The sequence below is a fragment of the Ischnura elegans genome, chromosome 12 (assembly GCF_921293095.1).
Source record: "Ischnura elegans chromosome 12, ioIscEleg1.1, whole genome shotgun sequence".
Lineage (NCBI taxonomy): Eukaryota > Metazoa > Arthropoda > Insecta > Odonata > Coenagrionidae > Ischnura > Ischnura elegans.
Window position 1 is genome coordinate 7,892,781 of NC_060257.1, and position 21,442 is coordinate 7,914,222.

A 21,442-nucleotide genomic window follows, 5' to 3' on the forward strand; every position below is an offset into this window, starting at 1 on the left:
CCACTTAGGATTAAAATAGATGCTTATATGTTTTATCAGCGATGAGTTTTCAGAGCATGTTTAGAACATAAGGATCACAAAACTATCGAAGGTGTAAGATTGTAAATATTCTATGCCATTAATTTCTCGAGTTACTGTATGCATCGTTTTGAATAGGTACTTCTGCCGAGATATTTCAGATTCAGCGAACATATCATGTAATTGAGACATTTACAGTGCTTGTGATAGTACCAATTGTGACATGCTGTGAATGGATAACATGTATATGCAGCATGTGTGTGTACCTATATCATTAGGAACAATAGTACACAAAATGTTAAGATGCGAAATAACTCGCTCGGATTGTTTTAAATTGTTTATGTTCGGTTACTACGGAAAATTGAAAAGAGAAACAATCTACTTTCCGTGACCTTCCACGACGTGTTCCCTGATATTTACATAATTCAGACCATGTGACCAATCGTGAGTAACCATTTTATTTATTGAACCTTTATTGAGACGAGTCCATCTACATTGTTTACCTAATTATTTTCGCAACTTAGTTCGATTATAAGGCCAGACTATGGGCCAAGGGGGAACGACGGCTTTACAGGAGCGTAGCCAGGACGATTTGTTGCGGGGGAAAGCGACCCGCGGGGTCACGGCGTGGAACCTCCCTCTGGGAAAAATGTGAACATTTTTATCTCTATAAATCATGTAGTATGCTACTTTGGCACTTAAAATTACACAATTGATGGGTCATTGGGAAGCCGTTGTGCTAAAAAAATATTGGTGGAAAAGGTTATAGTTTCCTTCATCAAAGAAAACGAAAGGCATTGATTGCTATTCGTTACCCACCATTAGTGTATTCATTATAAACAAATGATTTGGTTTTAGAAATACCGGGTTAGACGAATGGCAGTGGTCAACTTTAACTGCATTTGAAAAAGGACAGATTGGCGCCCATGCGATGCCACTCCACGTGAACGTCACAGGGACTTAGTCTCTATACGAGATAGGAGTTATACGTCATCTGAGAATACCAATGCATGCATGAAGCACATAACTCAGGGAAACATCTCTTAATAATCACCTATTAAGACTGCCTATGGTCGGAAAGTTTTCTTTGTTTGATGAGGTATTAATAATCCTTATTTAAGCCTAGCGCTACCAGTTAGCAAGGTACTCTGCTACCCGCAAGCAGCCTGCATCGTATCTGCTCTCAAAGCCTCGCCCCAAGGTCAACTCACACGGCGACGGCGGGAACCAGAAAGACGTCACACGGGCTTTTCCCAGCATTCATACTTAGCCGTCGCGTTTTCGCGCGCTTGAAAATTTTCACTTTTCATTTAATCGCGAAAAATAGATATCGTCATTTAAAAATCTAAAAGCGTGAAATACGTACTCCAGGAGTAATAATCTTTCGATTTAGGCAATAAAAAAATAATAGGAAACCACCCTATTGTATAAATTTGTTTTATAAGTAAATGTTTTTCTGCTAATTGGTTTGTCTGATGAGGTGATGGTGGAGTGATGTAATTGAATTGCTCGATCGGGAATCGGTGATCGGGAAATTTAAAAGATCTCAAACACCACTGGGATTAGAACCCAGACCTACCGGGGGAAAGCAAACACACTAACCATCATACCAACCTGATCCCCCTGGAAAATTCAGTCGGTACGGATATAACCACGATACAGGGATGCCGACTTACAAAAAATATTTGGAGGGCCCAAACCGGGGATTTTGCACCGGGGAATTTTATAAGGAATGATTTTTAAGTTTTTTTAAGCATTTTATAAGAGTCATATGATCAACGTTAGAACCCTGATAACTCTGAACTGAATCTTCTGAACTGAATCTCTTGATAAACTGAACTGAATCTCGATATCTGGGCACTCCGGGGAAAATCGACAAGCCTGACACATTTTTTCCTCACACCCATAACGAATTTTTGAGGGGGCTCGGGCCCCATTGAGTCGGCGCCACTGATACGATATAATGGTTAAGTAGCAGAATGGAAAGAGTTATTGATGGCAAACAATCTGCATAGAATCATCTCATGTGAGAAAATATATTGAAAAATCATTAATGAATCAAAAAATACTATTTTTAAAAATAGAAATGACCCAGGGCACTAAATTGTTACAGAATAACATAAATGTGCCTCTCGAGGTAAAGATCACAAAATAGCACACATATTTTAGGGTAGGTAGGTACAACATAAAATATGTATTGATCATCCCAATCTCATAACATTAAGTAGGGTTAGGAAAGGTAATGAGAGTTTCATAGGAATGAAATTAAACACATAACTATTAAAACGTTTATTTATTAAATATACAGTTCAACGTGTCTCGAAATTATTGTATGTTTTAAAAATATGAGTAAATATTTACAGGACACAAAAAAGACTAGATTGAGTGGACGTAATTCGTATATGAACCAAAGGTGTCTTTTACACTCGACAAAAAAATGTAATCATAACGTTAAACTTCATGGTACCACATATGTAATTAAAATCATTCGAGATGTACAACGTACCCATTAAAAATGGAGTTGCTCGGGGAGTAATAAAAATCTACAGAAATAACAATTAAAACCTACAAAATTTCACACAAAACCTCACATTACATGCGGGTTCACCCAGTAGGAAGACAGTCTGCTTCAACTCACAAACAGAAGAGGAAGAAAGAAACCTTTACTTTGGCTTCAGTCTAATGGAAAGACAAGACTGCTTAAGAGTTCAATAATCACTTCAGATCGTGAGTGGACGTAGTAAAATTCATAGTTGACACGTCACTATTTTGAAATGGAAAAAAAGCATCTCACCCACACGCTATTAAATCTCAGCTACCATAGCTTGCCTCATTCACGGCAAACCGATTGGGAGACTTCGGAACACTTCTTCATCTTCAAACTATTACAGTAAAGGAAAGAAAGTAGAAAAGCAAAATGTCGATTCGTTGCACGCCATATTAAATTTGATATTATTCTTTCGGAAGGAATGACTGGATACATTATTCTGCACAGCTCTGTGTCATACAGGCAAATGACGAATTTCACATAATCGCTTCCAAGTTATCGACAATGACAAGTGTTTTCAGCATATTTACCGAAAATCAGCTGAAACAATCGTATGGATAATCGTTAAGGACGCCGAAAATGGACAGGAACCATTACAATGCTTGGGGACGGCTGAGGTGGACAATAATGGAGGAATTGTTGACCTGCTGTTACAACAATTGAGGACGAAGGTAACACTGTAATGGAACAATAACAATGGTGCTGGGGACGGCTGAGAAATGATGGTTCCTGAGGAATTGTTGAAGCCGGTAAAGTGGGGATAAAAACACGAAATATGACTCCGTATGTGTGATAGTACACTTGCAAAACTTCATCTGTTTGTCTTTACCGTCCAACTACAACTCCATCTACTCAAACTTGAGCCGGACAGTAAAAGACGGAAGAACAGTTCTTTTTCTGAAACTCTATCATCGGTCAGGCCAGCAACTTCAGGAGGTAATAAATCATACTCTCACTATCAGGAAACACACTGACATGGGCAGTTTTATGTGGAAACAGTCCTATCTGTCCAAGTTTTAAAATAGTGAGAGAGATTTCACAACCTGCGACTAAAATCAAAATCTGTTCTCACAGTGGGTACTAGGTACCACAGCTAAGTCCACACAACGACCACAACATACCTCCACAATCACTGGTACAATATCATTTGAAATAAACTACTGATCACCAAATTTTCCCGGTATACATAGCTAGATTATATCACGACAAATGCAAAAAAATCACACTCAAAAGTTTTCACACAATCAAGGCGACTAAGTTTTATACAGGGCTAAATTAGCAATAAAAATGAACAAATCAAGTATTTAAAGCTTTATATCGTTTTGTACTACTAGTATTTGTGTGTATGGGAAATTAGGGGTGGTTAAATTGGCTCGCAGCCAAAACATATAAACCTACCATCCTGAAATGAAATTTACGAGCCATTTATTGTATTCATGACTTCTCGGTGTCTTTGAAATGATATCTGAGCCACAAATAGACAATTCTCAGTTGATACACCAGCGGCTCCTCTTCCGTGGCATTATTATTGGCAGGACCACGTGGACAACACGTGGTTACCACTTGGGTCTAATAGAGTCGTCGTATATTTCCATCGCGGAACAACGATCGGCTGATTCCATGCCTGGCTGGAAAGGTTTTCACAAGCCGGACTGGACGAAGACACTCTGGTCCTGGCATAACCATCTGGCACCATCAAAATCCATAATTTTCCTGCTCATTCCATCTCGAGATTCTCACAGGATTTGGACTTGGTGGACCTGGATGAACGAGTAGAAAAAGAAAAAAACATAATTAACTTATTACTGACCAAAGGCCATTGCGACATAGTACACATGAAAGACTCAGCAGGTTAAACATAATAAATTTCAAATAATTCTCGTGAAATTGCAAAAATTAAGAAAAAATGAGAAATATGTGCATTTCTTGATGGATTTTAAATTCGAAAAGACCACATATACAACCCTAAGGTGGAAAGAAAAACATTACGTGCCTGGACTGTGGCATTTATTACATTGGAAAAACGGAAATTCTGAATCCGTGTGTGTTAGAACATAAAAGTTACCATATAAAGAAGCAGTTAAAACAAAATCATCAGAAAATTTATGCTTTCACCCCGAAATAGTCGCGTCGGGTCTATATGACCCGAGAGGTATTATTAATGAGTAAAACTTCCACAGTCAGTTCCAGCAATTTGCGTCCCATGTAATCTCATAACGTACTTTTCACTCTTTCCATGCTACTTTTGTGACCCGATATATGCATTTTATGTGACAATTTAGCGATTTGATCTGACGCGAGAGTTATCATCTTATAAAATACCGCTCTTCGTCTCGTCGCGAGCATTTGAGATACAATTTAATGGTTACGAAGACATTAGTAACACAATATCTTTAAAAATAGGTATTAGAAAATGAGTATGAATTTAAATTAAAAATGGAATATAATCCAAAAACGCTATAAAATGATTTAAATGGCTATAGCTCCTTATTACTAGAACGCAGATTTATTTTCAATGATGTGACAACTATTACTTTTGAGGTTTAAATTTTCGGCCAACGCGAGTTGTAAGGTATCTCACGTGACTACTTAAGAGTTAACGACCATATGTCACTCTTCTATGAGTTTTTTCTGTGTCTTAACCTCCTTCTAATCATAGGTGTATTCATCAAATTTTGATTCTAATAACAAATATATACCTTTATAAAACAAATAATAAAAAAAACAAAAAAATGGAAATAAGAAGAAAATCTATTGCTAATTTTTGTAATTTAGCAAACAAAAAAAGAGAAAAATTGCAAAAAGTGATATATTATGATGCGAAAAAAATTTACAATCATAATCAAATGACATAAAAAAATTGTATCCCAACTTCTGGAAAGATACATTAATCTTATGTTATTAAGAAATCAATGTTTATTTTTGTATTAAGAAATTCTAGTCATAAGTTTCTGTTTCTCACAAACAACATAATACACCCACAACAGAACACGTGCGCCATTTTTAATGATCATTGTCAACTGGCTGGTTGGAGTGAGCCAGGGCTCACCGGTACAGCATTAAATCCCGCCTTCGTAGCGATCATGACGTGACTATTTCAATTTAGGAAATTTTCCATGCAATTATTGAGTAGATTTTTGAGCGATTGTTGATTGTGGAAATACTTTATGCAATGAGCACGTAACTTACTCCACCCATTCACCAAGTTTTGAGTCTCGAGAAAAGCACGAGAAGGCAGGGAGAGAAGACGGCAAGGTTGATGGCGGTATAATCGGGAGCGAAGGCATTTGGAAGGCCTCGCTTACCGGGGGAGGTGGATTGAAAAATGCGAAGCGGCGACGATTATGAATAAAAAAAAAACGCAGTGCGTGGAAAGCCTCCCCCGTGGGGATAACAGACGAGGAATGGAGAAATTTTCATGAAATTCTTCGACAAAGGATACGAACCCACGTGGCAAATGGTTATCGTGAAGGTGGAGAGAAAATACTGGACTTTTAATAATTCAATCGTCGCTGGCAAACCGTTTTGGAATATCGTCTTGGTACCTATTGCGAGAAATAACGACTTGTCCATTTCCCTTACCCGCTGCCAAACCCGATAAGATTTCATCAATAGTATTCGCTGGGAAAGTGTACGATCTTTAACTCTGTCATGTTGATTGCTACCCTTTACAATGACCAAGGGGGTTGTAAATATAGTGGAGGTGGCACCACTGGTTCCGAGCGTTGAGCACAGTTTGGTAGGAATGGGGGTGCTTGGGTAGGATAGCCACGCCCACTTTGACCAAAACATTGATAATCCCATAAGAGTCGATGCTAACTATTTTGTGAAATATTCGGACATGGTCGTTGTTACGTTAAAATAAACTGTCGCAAATGAACACAGTAAACCTTTTTTCTATTATTATGGGAAGGCTTCGAGAAAATGTGCCTCGAATATGTTTTCCCAAGGAAAAATTATTGTCAATCACCACCGTTCCGCTGTGCAACTAGCTTAGCCGAAAATAACATTTTACAAAGAAGCTTCTCGGTTTCCCACCGGTTGATATCGTCCATAAAAAATTGGGAGACATGGACGACATCAACTGGTGGAAAACCAGAGAAACTTTTCTGCGCCTGATACACCAGGAAAACCTGAGACCGTACAAAATTTTACAGGTGTAATATAGCCATTTCCCTGCACTTCTACTCGTAATCAATAAGATTACAGCCAATGGAAATCTTACGATAACGGACCGGTCGTAATAATAGTATGAAAGTATGTTCTCGATGATATATTATCACCACGACATGACTATATGGACAGTTTAATAAACACAGTAGTATGACGAACGATCGGAAAACTCCGACGACAATCAAGAAGTAATAGTTGCATTTTCATTTTATAAATCAGAGGCGATATAAGAAATAGAATACTTGATACGTACACTGTTTGAGACCGAAAATTGTGAAACCAAGATGGCGGAATTCTGACCACGCATAAAACTTGAATACAGCGCCTCCAGATATTCACAACTTCCTTTAGAATGACAGCGCAGCAGAGCCGGTTTGGTTAACCCATATCCGCCCAAATAACTTCCCGCTTGCGATTGACAAGATATCTAGGTAGGTTGCTTCTATGGCTGTTTTTAGTAATCAGGTGAAACATTTTGCGTGATACATCAACTCATTTCTTCAGAATGACCCGTGGTCTTATAGCCACACTGGTTGATTACGAGGTCAGATCTAATGTTGCTCAATTTCTACGGATGATCTTGATACAGAGGTTGAAACTTCAGGGCAAGCATGTTTTTGGATGATGGAAAGTTAAAATAATTTTTTCAATGCCATTTTATGCTTACTTTTATGATACTTGCATTTAATTTACATAGAGTATGCTTCCATGATGGATTTTTGTTTCGCACCTGCCTCTTTCCGTCTGTGGCAGACGGGGGTCCGGATTCCCCCACCCCCCGAGATATAAAACACAATTATTTTGCTTCGTAAAAGAAAACACAATATTGAAAAATCATGAATTCACGAAAGATTTTTCTTTAAAAAATGAATTTTTTTCGATTATTAAAAGTGAATAAAATAAAAATAATCGAAATCGGTAATAAAAGTGTTAAAATTAGTGTAAAACCCTCTACTGAGTACTTACCTTGTTTTTAAAATTTTTTTCCCTGATTTGGGACCCCCGAAATATAACGAAAAGTGTCACCTACCCGTAGTGAAATAATGTAATCAAATAGGCACGTTACATTTTTGGGGGCACAATATTAGTTATATCCATTTAGAGGGGTACGGTAGGAAAAAAGGATGGGAACCGCTACTCTAAGGGTTGGCAACCCTGTCAACAACAATGATCGCTCGAGACAGAATCGCCAGGAGGAGACGCGTAGAGAGTAGGTACTTCTTGCATCGACGGGAAAGAAAATAAAAAGAAAGACACGCAGAAGCGCTTCCAGCGGGAGAAAGAGGCAGATAATGATGATGGCGACGGGACGTATTCGAAAAAAAGTAAGTATTTCACTTGCGGACGGAGTTGAAAGAGAAATGAGTGAGCAAGGAAGACAGCGAAATTCTTCTCCTCTCAGATGTTTCTCCTTTTTTATGAAGTTCCTCATTTCTTTTTATGCTTTTTCGCCGTCATTTCCTGTCCACCCCCTCCCCTTCCACCCACCACTCCAAAATACTCCCCCCACCCCTCCTCAACAGAGCAGCGTAGAGATGATTGTTGTCCACGGTTGACCTGTTCCACTTAACAGCGGCAGCGCAGCTATAGAAGAGATCTCCACGGGAGAAAGACAACAAGTGGTTGCCAACGGCAACGGCGCGTTTCGAACTGCGGGCGTTTGCGAAAGCGCCAACCATCATTTGCTGAGATTTTAAAAATTAAATACTGATGTAAGTTCAAAAAATGGCCACCAAAATCAGTTGGCAGCGCTGCGATCTTTAAAACGAAGTAGAATAATAGAGAATAACTAGCATCAAATTCGTTTACATCTAAGATTATTGAAAAATTGATTGAATTGAAATTTTTTTTATTTTTAAGTTAAAGTGAAAGAAAGATAAAAGTGGAAAAGAAAGTGAATTATACCTAAGAGGAAGTGAAAATGAGTAAATTTGCAAGATAGGTGAGATAAGAAAAGAAAAATATAAGAAAAGATATCACAATATAAAAATGATTTTTTTTAATGGCTCCTGCCCAAATAATATAAACCATAGTCACTTCTAAAGCCTGAATCTCATCATAATTTTTTTATGCCCCTTCCCAGCGATAGCGGTAGCGATCGCTCCAATGGTAGCGGAAAAATGACCGTTTCACACATTCATTTTCCGCGATGGCTCCAGGGATGGAGAATCCCATCCCTTTTTCCATCACTGGGCACGCCCCTTTTCCCGTCGCTGAAACCATCGCTGGTACCGTCTTTCAGCCAATCAGAACGCGCGACCACTAGCAGCGATCGTAAAGGCCAGGTCACACCGTGCATCAACACGTACTAGCTAATACACGTTTGCGTGAATGGTTTTTGTGGACCGGAACGGAACATGTACGAATGCATGAACCAAATTAGAACAAGTTCTATTTTCTGTGCATGCATTCGCACGAGTTGGGTGGTAACACGGTGCATTTTGGCGTTCATTCTCGCGTTCATACATGTAGACATTAATCCGTATGTGTTAATGTATCGTGTAACCAGGCCTTAACGCCATTCCTAGCTTTTAATTGAATGGCAGTTTTGAATACGGCAAATAATGGAATGAGCAATAGAAAAAGTGACGCTGATAATGAGCATAAGGATTCAGAAAATTATAAAAATAAAGCAAGTCATAAAAAAACGTTCGGTAGACCAATTTATAGCCAACTTAGTCATTAATTTTAACTCTAGGCTCGGGGCAACTATTGAGACATTACTTACAGACATTTTAAACTATAATCCTAGAGTTCCAACAACTTACATACTGCCTCATCAATTTAATCTTCTATGAGTCTTTCCCACGCCTTTCGACTTCTTCGAGTTTTAATAATTTCATTTTTTTCAATACGAATATTGTATTTGGGACAAAAAAGAAAGATGATAAAATGAGATCAATTTATACTTGCAACGATAAAAAATGATAGAAAAATGACAAAAATGAAAAAAATTGATGAAAAATTTACTTAACCTGTAAAAATTATAATGCCCGCAATTCTCAAAAAAATGTTCTTTATGACATCTTCAAAGTTTAATATAAATTTCATACTAATGCAAATGATACCGAACACAGAAAAATGCCCCCAAAAGCATTGCATTGCTTACTGCCTGGTTGTGGTTAACATTGGTTGACCGGTACGGCTCCTGAACTCGCCGTGGGCGAAGATTTATTAAATATAAAAATAAGACAAGGTGAGAAAATTTGTTATTTTCATCGATAACTCCCTATAGTCCCTGAAAACCTATCCAGTAACTGCGTCTCCTCGTTTCCGAATTTCAGAATCAAACTTTTCGTCTCCGATTCCGTTCCCATCACCCGAAAGCGCATGTATTCTATCCTATGAGTGGGTTGGAGGCCAAGGAGTACTAGTGATTTCTCTTTTCTGTACAGAGTTAGGTACAGAATTTAGGCACAGAAAACAAACTAGATCAATTAGGCACTTAGTAATGCATTTGATTTTGCACTCAATGTCAGCATAGAACAGAGACTCACTCGTTTCCCTTGGCAACCAGGTTTTGAGATTTTCAGGAGGGCAAAAATAACGATTAATATTTGTTACTTGTACACTGAAATTAAAAACCAAAAGTTCATAAAATTGAAAAAGAAGCATTAATTTGCAAACAAAGAGTTGTTTTTTTGGTTGTATTTTATTTTTTTAATGCCATCACACTTTTTTTAAGATACCTGTCTCAAATCGGCCGAATTTGAGATACGTGTTGTTAGAACTTAGCCCTCGATATTTATAACAACAATTGACTTTACCTAACTCTGTTGAGAAAAAATTCACTTGTGCCCCTTGGCTTCCAACACACTCCTATAATGTCAAATTTACTGCATTGTTGAAACGCGTTATTGCGTTTAAAGGCATTAACTCTTTCAACTGTTTTTGTCGGTATCTCTATACCTATAATTTCTAATTCCGTGCATAATTATCCATTCACCATAAATATTTACGTATCACAAACATCGTTCCAGTATTGCAAATTACTATTGACTGCTTACCAGCTTCTGCAGTATAATTATCGCGGTAAAAGTACTCCACCATTTACCAGTAGGCACCGAGCGCGCAGATAGGAGGCTAGGGGGTGGGGTTTAGCAGCAATTAATACTGGAGGGTGTGGAATACAGAAGGTAAGGGTGCCATCCCCCAGAAAATTTTTAAGGTAAATGGTTCAAAATGGACAATTTTACGTCATTCTGAGGGGTATTTTATTAATGCTTACATTATGTTATAATTAATATTTATCCAATTATGTAAACTGGATTAAATTTTAACATTTCTCTAAGTTCTGGGGGGGGGGGGGTTAGCACCCAAAACCCCCCCCTCTCTGCGCCACAGGCTGGCACATGACTTTCCGATTCCATCTCAAAGTCATTTTACGAGAACCTCCGACTTTTCGGCCGCTTTTGGGACAAGTTTCCGTGATGGAAAGTTCGGATAGACCTTAGTGGATAGCTCAATCCGAAATGATGACGTCTTTCCGAGAACCAACCGCGAACTATCCGAGAGGTTGCCTTAGTGGATAGGGCTCCTGAAAACCTATCGCCGGATCTATCACTCAGAGGGACGGGACAAACAATCTTGTGATCCAGGCTTAATAAACAGGCCGACAGATGCGCTCCTTAGACCTCGTTTCTCACTTACCTCATCAACGCATCGAGGAGACGGAATTGTGGGAATCGCGTCCACCTGCCGGACATGGAGGACAGAAAAAGAAGTCAGTGGGAAAACGAGGAATGACACTCGTTCCCTTTTTTTTTATAGATTCACTGAACTCCTCTAGCAGACGATGGGGATGCAATAAAAAACATTGCAAGTTTATAGAGGGAGAAGAAATAGCGCTAGTGAGCCAATTAGCGGCGAAAAGGGGCCGATAAAGAAGTGAGAAGTGAGCATTGGAGGAGGTGCTTAAGACTTCGATAAAAGGTCGAGGGAGAAATTATGCTGAGTTGGAAGAATTGCGAGTGCTTCGGATAGGTTGCACCTTACTTCGTTGAAAAGTCTGGTTTGCTCGTGGAAGTAATAAGTTAACAGAATATTGAGCTAAGGTTAATAAAATCTGATATATTTATGAGTATTCACTATAGCGGTTTGTCTTGCTGATAATTATAAATATACATTTGTATTTTTTATTCTATTTTGGCATATATTAAGGCGCATTCTATGACATCGATGTTTAATGTAAATCTACATATTTTTTGTAATATTTTTGACTCTATTATACTTTTATAATCATGTATTTTCCTAAGGGACACACTTGTCCCGGAATAATTATTTTAATTTTCTATTTCTATTTCTAATAGATCGGGGAAAACTCAGCAAGGAAGTTTTGCTTCCCCACGACATAGCTCGCCCACACACGGCCATTTGCACCTTGAGCCAACCACCAAGAGCTCTTGGATGGTTCTGGATGGGAAGTTTTCAATCATCCGGCATACAGCCCGGATTTGGCGCTTGGGGACTGCCACCTGTTCCTAGCGATGGACACGTGGCTCGCTTCGCAACGATTTGACGCTGACGCTGGATTGTGAATCGCGGTGAAAAACCAGTGGTCGAACCAGCAAAACGGTTTATACTCAGGGGTTATGGAAAAGCTCGTACCACGTGATGATGCCTTAATTGAAATGGCGATTATGGCTTAAAAATAGTCAATGAGTTTATCTTAAAAATATATCTAATAAATATTTTTATTTTCACTTTGCTTATTTTTACTTCAAAACGTCTGTTAATTTCAGGACAGTCCTCGCATTATCCCGGGTGGAAATGCGTTAAAAAAATCTTAAACGGGAGCTGGAGCTCCAACTACGTATTTCACTTGGTACACGTTTTCGCTTTGGATGCTGACAGATGCTCTTGGCGACAGAAGCGACGCACAGTGGTTCAAAATCGGAAAAAGCTGGTCGAAAGTCATTTTTTCAACTTTTTTGGAGGAATTTTTGAAGGTACTATTCGTATTCTACACTATATGATCTATGATATTGGCTAGTACTACGTCTATTTTGTGGCTCACTGTAGTTTGTATGAATGGACAAACATGAGTCCTCCGGGATAAAAACGCCTGAGGCGTAAAATCACTCATTTTTAGAGAAGTTCACCTTCATAAAAAAAAAGGTTTCAGATAATTTATGAACTTTAAAAAAATACATGGCATAAATTGGTACCTTTGCGTACAAATATTGGCGATTTTCTTAATTTCCAAAGTTTTCTAGTTGGAAATAAAAATGTTTAAACTTTATGCTATTTTTACTTGAATTTTTAAATATAAATAGCAATATCGTTTTGGGCACCTCTGAGCCCCCCGGAGATTTTGACGCGAATTGAAAGAATAGAGTCTATAGAGTCTAATGCAAAAGAAAAATCTTGCTACTATTTGCTACTTTGGCCTCAAGATGGTTTTATGTTGAACGGTGCAATGCGCTGCCGCGATCGCCGCCAGACCGACCGGGCGGCGCGCTGAGTATTATTGCGAGTGCGAGGTGTATTCTGAGGAAAGGTTACAATGCCAAGTTTCTTTGATGTTATTGTGCTACTTGGTTTTCAATACGGGATCCATTTATAGTAGATTTCTCTTTCCTTAAGTGCATTTAGGGCTTTCCAGTAGCCCCAGCGTATGATATTTAGTGAGGCTCGATATTCATCAGAAATAATCTTTAGAACAGCAACAAAGGCGAATATAATCGAACATATGGCCTGTGCAACATATGTTTCAAGAATTTCTGGATTTTTAACTTTCACAATATCCAGAATACCCTTTCGTCGTCACCCGTTGGGAAATCGGACTCTTCAAATGTATTTCATAGCATGCTAATTCACTGGAAGCCGCCGCACGGTCGATAATGATTATTATTGCCAAAAAAAGGTAGCGCCCGGCCGCAGTTTTATTGCTCTTCAACGAGGTTTACCCGATCTTATCTTTGTCTTTTAAGTTTGCTAAAGGGGAAGCAAAAGTGTTTAAAGTGTGCTAGGAATATTTTTCACTCTGACTACCCTCAATGTCGCCGCATACCATCTACCAATATGAATGGTCAACTAAAGAGGAATTCAGATACGGAAGGGACCCAAGGCCGAAAAAAATAAAACCACCAAAGGAACATAGGCGTGAAAAAAACCCTAACCCTAAGAGTCAAACGTCGTAAATAAGATACCAGATCCTGGCAGGTCTAGGTTCCGAGAACTAATGAGTGGCAATGCCTGGACGGCCCATGCCTTCTCTATCATTGCCACGATGAAAGAGAAAGGAAACTTTGAGCCAGGAAAGCAAATGATAATGATACACAGAGAAAAACATTCAGCGTCCCCCACACAGAACGCACAACCGCTAAGAAAGTACATAAATCTGAGTGAGTGGAAGAATATCTTCTATGAGCGTCCGCCAGACGCTGCTCTTAGAGCAAGCATCCTGGCATCAGCTGGAAAAATATTCGAAAAATACGAGCATACAAACAAAGGCAATTAAGAAGCACAGAAAGAAAGCAGGCCGATATGTCTCGCCCGCGCACGCTCAAGCATGGCATTCAGAGGACTCTGACGGTGCATCGCATTCGCTGAGAGAAGGACCACGGGCATTTAAAGTCACGTCTGAGGCATTAACAACGCATTTGCTATAGTCACAAATTCAAGAGTGAGGACAAATTTTGAGTTTGTGCGAGTTATATTGAGATATCCTTCGTGAATTTTTCGCTTTGAGTAATATTGCGTTCAGTCGGAAATTAGTCGAACTACGTGATCGATGGAAGGGATAAAAGGGACGAACATAAATATCCTTATTTATGTGATATACCATAGCCTTAGTCACAATATTCAGTGATTTAATTAAACTGGAAAAAATATTAAGAGAAAAAGTTAGAATGCCTAAATGTTTGCTTTCAATCCTTGTACTTACCTCACCAAACAACTTGCGGGTCACTGATGCGAATTTCATGCACGCCTTGAGGGCATTGACCATATTGTATTATAATTTTGTATTGTTAAGCAAATTCATTAAAAAAATGAAAGTATCATAGATTATGCATACAAAATTTAACTTAGGCTGAATAGATAAAAATTATATACGAACACAAATTACCGTTGCTTTAAAAACGGTCAACTTTAATTGTTTATATAATTTATAAATAATATTAAATTTAACAAATAACAGTCACATATCTGAAAAAATACCTCGATTTATTTGATGCGCATCAATCTACTCATTGAATGAATAAGTGAATACAATATCTATTTTTAACATTTAATTGTTTAAATAATAGGCCATTTAAAAACAATAATATCAAAGATACAACAAAAATAACTTCAAATTCGTATTCAGCGGACAAAATTCTTAGAAAATGCTTCTTCATAATACAACAGTGACTAAGAATAAAAGCGGTAATAATTTCGACCACCTTTTTTCGATTTTGAACCACTGTGCGACGCCTCTTTCAACGGAAGTGAATCTGACCCCGGGAAAGCACGATAAACGCTGACACACCGAGCGCGGACTGTTTGCGGTGGCGAAGATAACGTTCACAACGAGTTTGTATGTGCATACACACACACGCATACGGCACAACAGCCTCAAAAGTATCGCCGACTAAGTAAAGAGCTCGGATTCACGTCGACATACAGTGTCACGGCTAGTTTAGCACGGAGATATTTCAACTTCCTCGTGCACACGGGATGCGGTTCACGGCACATGGATTAAGAGCAGAAGCGGGTAATGCCGTCACGTTCGTAAATACATCGTGTCTTCCACCAAATGCAACTGTTGAGAAAGCTTACGGAATTGTGAAGGAGACTATTAAGGGATTTATATATTCATTTCCAATAGATAACACCATTTTAGAATACTGATCAAATGAAGAAGACATCGACGACTAAAACTATGAGCAAAAACTAAATCTTCAACAAGTAATTACTTCACAAAAGTAATTCCACAATAATCAAGTAACTCCATGCAAGGCAAAAGAGTGCATGATTTTTGTGATGAGATTGATATCATGAGATATAAAAATTTGATGCATATATTACAATCTGGCTGTTTTTCGGTGATGAGATATGATAGATGAATGTGGACCAATTTCTGAAAACAACCCCACTTTTCTTCTGCAGATTCATGGAAGAAATTCAGGTGCGTAGCAACAGCTCTCCCTGTTCTGAGAAGACGGAGAGGCCGCTGTAATAGGTGTAGTTTGCGGAAAAGAACCGTCGCGTCGGCGACAAATGGTCATGGATCGAAGACCCCTGGACATAAAATACTGGATTGGTAGAATATATATGTACTCTAAAAACGGTGGTGCGGGTGGAAAACTTAGCATCAGAGTGTTTTATTTACGACTTTGCTTAAAAAAATGGCAAAAAATAAAATTAATTTAAAGAATGAATAGACGGAAGACGACAACTTATGGCGGAAAAAACTCTCATAAACAGGGATGCTGACTTACAAAAAATATTGGGGGGCAAACTGGGGATCTGGCCCCGGGAAATTTTTTAAGTAGTGAGTTTCAAGTTTTTTAAAGTATTTTAGAAGAGTCATTTGATCAACATTAGAACTCTGATACCTCGAATCTCGATATCTTGACACTCCGGGAAAATCAACAAGCCTGACTCATTTTTTCCTCACACCCATAAAGAATTTTCGAGGGGGCTCGGGCCCCCTCAGGCCCCATGGAGTCGGCGCCACTGCTCACAAATAAAACAAATTTCTTATAACGTTAAAACACAAGAATGCGAAAGTTTCCGCCCACTTTTTACGAGTTGGTGACGTCATTTGAGTTCAGATGAATAAACGCGTTCAGGGAGAGCAGCTAATTGTAGTAAAGAATCGCTCAAAAGAGTGTAAACAGAAACGAATCCCGCGATGAAGAGAGGAGTGGATTAGAAGCGGAGAGACTATCGGCAGGAGCTTGTGAGCTCATTAACTTATCTTGGAAAAGATTTGAGACATTGACGCGAACAGCTCGAAAAGTAGAAGAAGCTGAGTGGACCCAAATTAAAAATCGCCAAACAAAAATCCACAATAGTTTTTTTGCGATATCTCCATGAAACTATGAAAATAATGTGTACAAAGTTCTGATTATCATAACATGTTAACTCATTTCTCATAGTTATCGCCCGTTACCTACATAAAGAGGCTAAAATGCGACCGAATAGCAAAAAAACTTCATATTTCTTGTCAAATCTTTTAAAGCTAGGCTCACATGGGAGTAATGGAAGGATTTTCTTGAAATATAAATATTACAATTTGTAAAAAAAAATACTTTACACCATACAGAAGTTTCCGAAATTTTGGAAAATTTTATTAGTGCTACGTCAGAAAATGCCGAATTCTTATGTCGGGAAATTTTTTTTTTGGTAGACAATATATTCGTTATTTGGGAAAGGCTTGATCTTCAATTTTGTTCAGTTGAAAACGAAGATAATTATTTTACATATTAAGTAACAACTGTTACGAAAATTTAGCATGGTATCATATATGGAGGTATGACCTAGTTTAAGTTAAAGTAAACGATGCAATATTTCATTGCTGATTCCGTTTCGATATTTTTTTTAAATCTGTACTAAAGAAATGAACCTTATAACCGCTTACGGATTTTCTTACTATTTCACTAATGACATTACATCTTTACTGAATAACATCTACTTACATCTACAAAACACCTCGCAAGCCGCCTAAAAGCCGGGTGTTAGGACAACAGCCAGCACATAAAAAAGAAATGCTCTAACGAAATTACGACTGGAATATATTGAAGTCCTTTATGGTACGGGGGAAAAACGAATTCCCGTATCTATCCGTTCGGCAAAAATCTCTTAATTTATCGCTTCTATCGGGCCTGGAAATATAGTGTGGCTCTAATATTATGTTCTCCGTGTCGCTCTTAAAGATATCTATTCTCAATTGTTCAAACAATCTAAGCATAGCAACGCCTATAACGGCGCTCTGTAAGTAGTGATAGAGAGTATTTACGAAATAAGAAAGGTAGAAAGGCAACCGTGAGAATCACTGCATCGTTCCACACTGACTCATCCCATAACACAACGGGAAGTTGCGTGAGAAAATACGCTAACGGAAGCCCAGGAGAGTCATTAACTTCTCCGTACATTTTATGCGCAACAGAAATTACTGAGTAATCCCATTAGCTCTAATTGTTACATAATTCGTCTCCTTAACCACATATTTCAACGAGAAAAGGAGATGATCGTTTGCCCTTAACCTATGAATGATTCGCAGAATTTTATGACTCCTGCTCAAGATTAAATTTTCGGTGAAATATATTTCCTGGCTCTAAATTCTTCTTCTTCCTTCTAGGATTAGGCTATTAAGCCCGTTCTGGCTTCAAATTACCAAGCTCTAAAATTTGACACAATAATGTATCTTTCGACCACAAAGTTTTGTATTTTTTTCATGAGCTGGTCAACTGGGTTCACTGAAAGCTATGGTACCACGAATATTAAAGAAGAGAATCCTAGGGTTCGACCTCTATACGTGTTGCCACCAACCACGACTTTCAATGGGTACTTACAGATGTCGCTACTCACCTCGACGACTGGCAAAGCGATTCAAACTCCATGGAGAAATAAGGTATAATCAGAGCGTCTACGAAAATTGATAATTTAAAATATATATTTTCTTGATGTTGTGATGCATCAAACTCAGAGCATCTCAATGCTATTCCTCGTCACTGAAAATACGAGGGCCGTTTTTTTTTCAACCTCTCAATGGGTCATGATCAGAAGACGAAGTGATTGATTAAAAATTATTTCATTGCTAATATTATACACACTTTTTGGTGTCCTTTCGACTTAATGACCTCGGCGATAGAGGAATTGGTTGTTCATGTGGACAAGCTTTATTACATCTTCTTCATAGGATGTCGCCGCTAATGAATTATGCCTTTGTCCTGAAGTTCATCGCGCGTTTGAAAACCCTAGCCATCTTCATTTCAGCGTAAATATGTAAGTCCCTGGGCACTATGTCGGCATTGCACGGCGGGAGATCGAAAATATCATTTCATTCATGGCTCCAATTGGGGAGGGCGAAATCGCATTACATCATTGTTGTACTTTCAGAAAAAAAATAATCGAATAAAATATGAAGATCCAAGCTTCATGGAGTGGAATTTTTCCATGTAAAAAAGAAAATAGCAATTTTCCACAGCTATAAAACTAATTACGACCAAGGTTTCAATTTTACTAATAATTTTATATTTAGCATAAAGGTACATTAAATATGAATTGATAAAATTGAAAACTAGGTCGTAATAAATTTTATAAAGGTGGAAACTTACAAGTGTTTTTTTAAATAAAAAAATAACAGTGTCAACCTGCCAGTTCTGCTGCGCTACCGGTCGTTGTCTTGTCGCCTACCGTTGTGGCGCTGTTTCCTGTTAGTGTTTCACCTGTTGATGGTTGCTAGAGTTTTGCAAAGGAGATTCACAGCAGTGGGGAAACAGGAATTAATAGAGGCTTTCCACTGTTTATCTCCCATTCCATGGGAAGCCTTTATTTGGTCAATTTCTGTGCTTTTATTTCCCGCAACTTTAAGCAATGTCTAACTACAGTAGGGTAGTTTCCTTCATCAAAGAAAACGGAATGCATTGATTGCGATTCGTTACCCAAAATTAGTGTATTGATAATATAAAAATTATTTGGTTTTAGAAATCCCAGTTTAGACGTATGACAATGGTAAATATTAACCGCATTTGAAAAAGGCCAGATTGGCGCCCATGCGATGCCACTCCACGTGACGTCACAGGGACCTAGTTTCTATACGAGTAGATAGGAGTTTTACATCGTCTGAGATTACCAATGCATGCATGTAGCATAGGGCTCAGGGAAAAGATCTCTTAATAATCACCTATTAAAAACGCCTATGGTCGGAAAGTTTCCTTCGTTTGATTGTGTATTAATAATCCGTATTTAAGCCAAGCGCAATCTGCTAGCAGGGTACTCTGCTACTTGCTAGCAGCCTGTATCGTATCGGTGCTCATAGCCTCGTACCAAGGTTGCCTCACACGGCGGCAGCCGGAACCAGAATGACGTCACACGGGCCTTTCCCGGAATTCATTCTTAGCCGACGCGTTTTTGCGCGCTTGAAAATTTTCACTTTTCATTTTATAGCGAAAAATACGTATCGTTATTTAAAAATCTAAAAGCGTGAAATTCGTACTCTAGGAGTAATAATATTTCGATCCACGCAATAAAAAAATACTAGGAAACCACCCTGTTCCGGGATTACGCCTAAAATGTGCGTAAAAGTTTCTGTGTCGAACGCACCAGACCCCATCCCTGTAGCACTTGGTACGACTGGGATAGACCCTAAAGTGTGTCTGCACAAAATGCGGGCAGACTACAAACTTAGTAATTAGGTATAGATTAATCGATCGTTCCACCGTAGTAAAGTGACACCCTCCATCAAAATATTAAATCAAGGAGAAAAGTTTCTCGGGTTTTCCACCGGTTGATGTTTTCCATGTCTCCCGACGTTCCGATCAGCGACTTGCTGTTCATCATCAGGGGATCTTTGACAAGTATATATACATCCCATCCGTGGTCAGGTGTAACCTGATTGGTTCACGCCGGCTTAAGCGATGGTTTCACCTTGGCAAATGTTGGGATAGCCTCTTCGTCACGGCATTTCATAAGAAAAGCAAGACTGCATTGAAGTTTTGCTTTCTCCTTGCGTAGGTCCGAAAGTTTACGGACGCTGTCTCTCATCTACCTTTTTTTTGAAGAATGGCATTCGGAAGATCCCCTGAGGATAAACAGCAAGTCGCAGTTCGTAACGTCGGGAGACATGGAAAATTTTTAACCGGTGGAAAACCCGTGAAACTTTTCTGCAGATGATACGCCGGGAAAACCAAAGATCATACATTAAATCAAGGAGGTTCCCAAGCAACTGCGCCACTGAATGTAGTGTCCTCCTGCGATTAATTTATCCGATAATTGCGTCATATAATGTTGATAAGGGCCTCCTCACCTTTGCCCCTGGGATGCTTTGGCCGAGGATGGCCTGGTGAGCGTGGACGATGCTGATAGGGGCTGCATGAGTCTCCGGGCGATCCTCAGCTCCACGCGACCCGATCGGATCTTCTTGAAGAGGGCGATCGCCTCCGCGTGGGACAACCCGTGAACGCTCTCGCCGTTCACCGCCAACACCTCGTCACCTGAACAGCAAACAAGAGAGAAAAAAATCGTTATAGTCAATGAGTAGGAAGAATCTTGAGTTTTTCCACGGTGAGAGACCTAAATGAATTATTCTCGGGTTTCCAACCGGGTTATTGGGCCGACGTTTGGTTGGAAAAGTCTCCCAACGAAATGTCAGCCTAAAACATGCAGACACTAACCCGATTGGAAACCCAAGAAGAATTCATTAGAGGAATTGAGTTTCTTGGATTAAATCTTAATATTTTATCTTATAATGATCTTTTTATATTATTAACATCTTAATAATATTATTTTTCATTTTCAGAAGTTTCGGAAATTTATGGCAAATGGATATTAATTTGAGATAAAAATAATACATACACATAGATATACACTGTCTCATTGACTCAATAAATTAGTTAATTAAATAATATTAATAGTAACATATATTTTCCTTCATTTATAGTATCTTAATTAACTAAATTTATTGAAATGAAATTATTTGATGAAAATACCTAAATTTATTGTAACAACGATACTTAGCAACCAAAAACATATAAAACAACATTCAGCAAC

General features: G+C 38.6%; 1 protein-coding gene across 1 annotated transcript in view; it reads right to left on the reverse strand.

The window, feature by feature from the left end:
• Nucleotides 1-2,292: 2,292 nt before the first annotated feature.
• The window catches only part of LOC124169006, a 263,677-nt gene continuing 244,527 nt past the window's right edge, over nt 2,293-21,442 (reverse strand). The window contains exons 5-6 of the mRNA XM_046547466.1: nt 20,700-20,886; nt 2,293-4,326 (exon numbers count right to left, since the gene is read on the reverse strand). Of these exons, the coding sequence (XP_046403422.1) occupies nt 4,284-4,326; nt 20,700-20,886 (230 nt within the window). The 3' untranslated portion in view covers nt 2,293-4,283. The remainder of the gene's footprint in view (nt 4,327-20,699; nt 20,887-21,442) is intronic.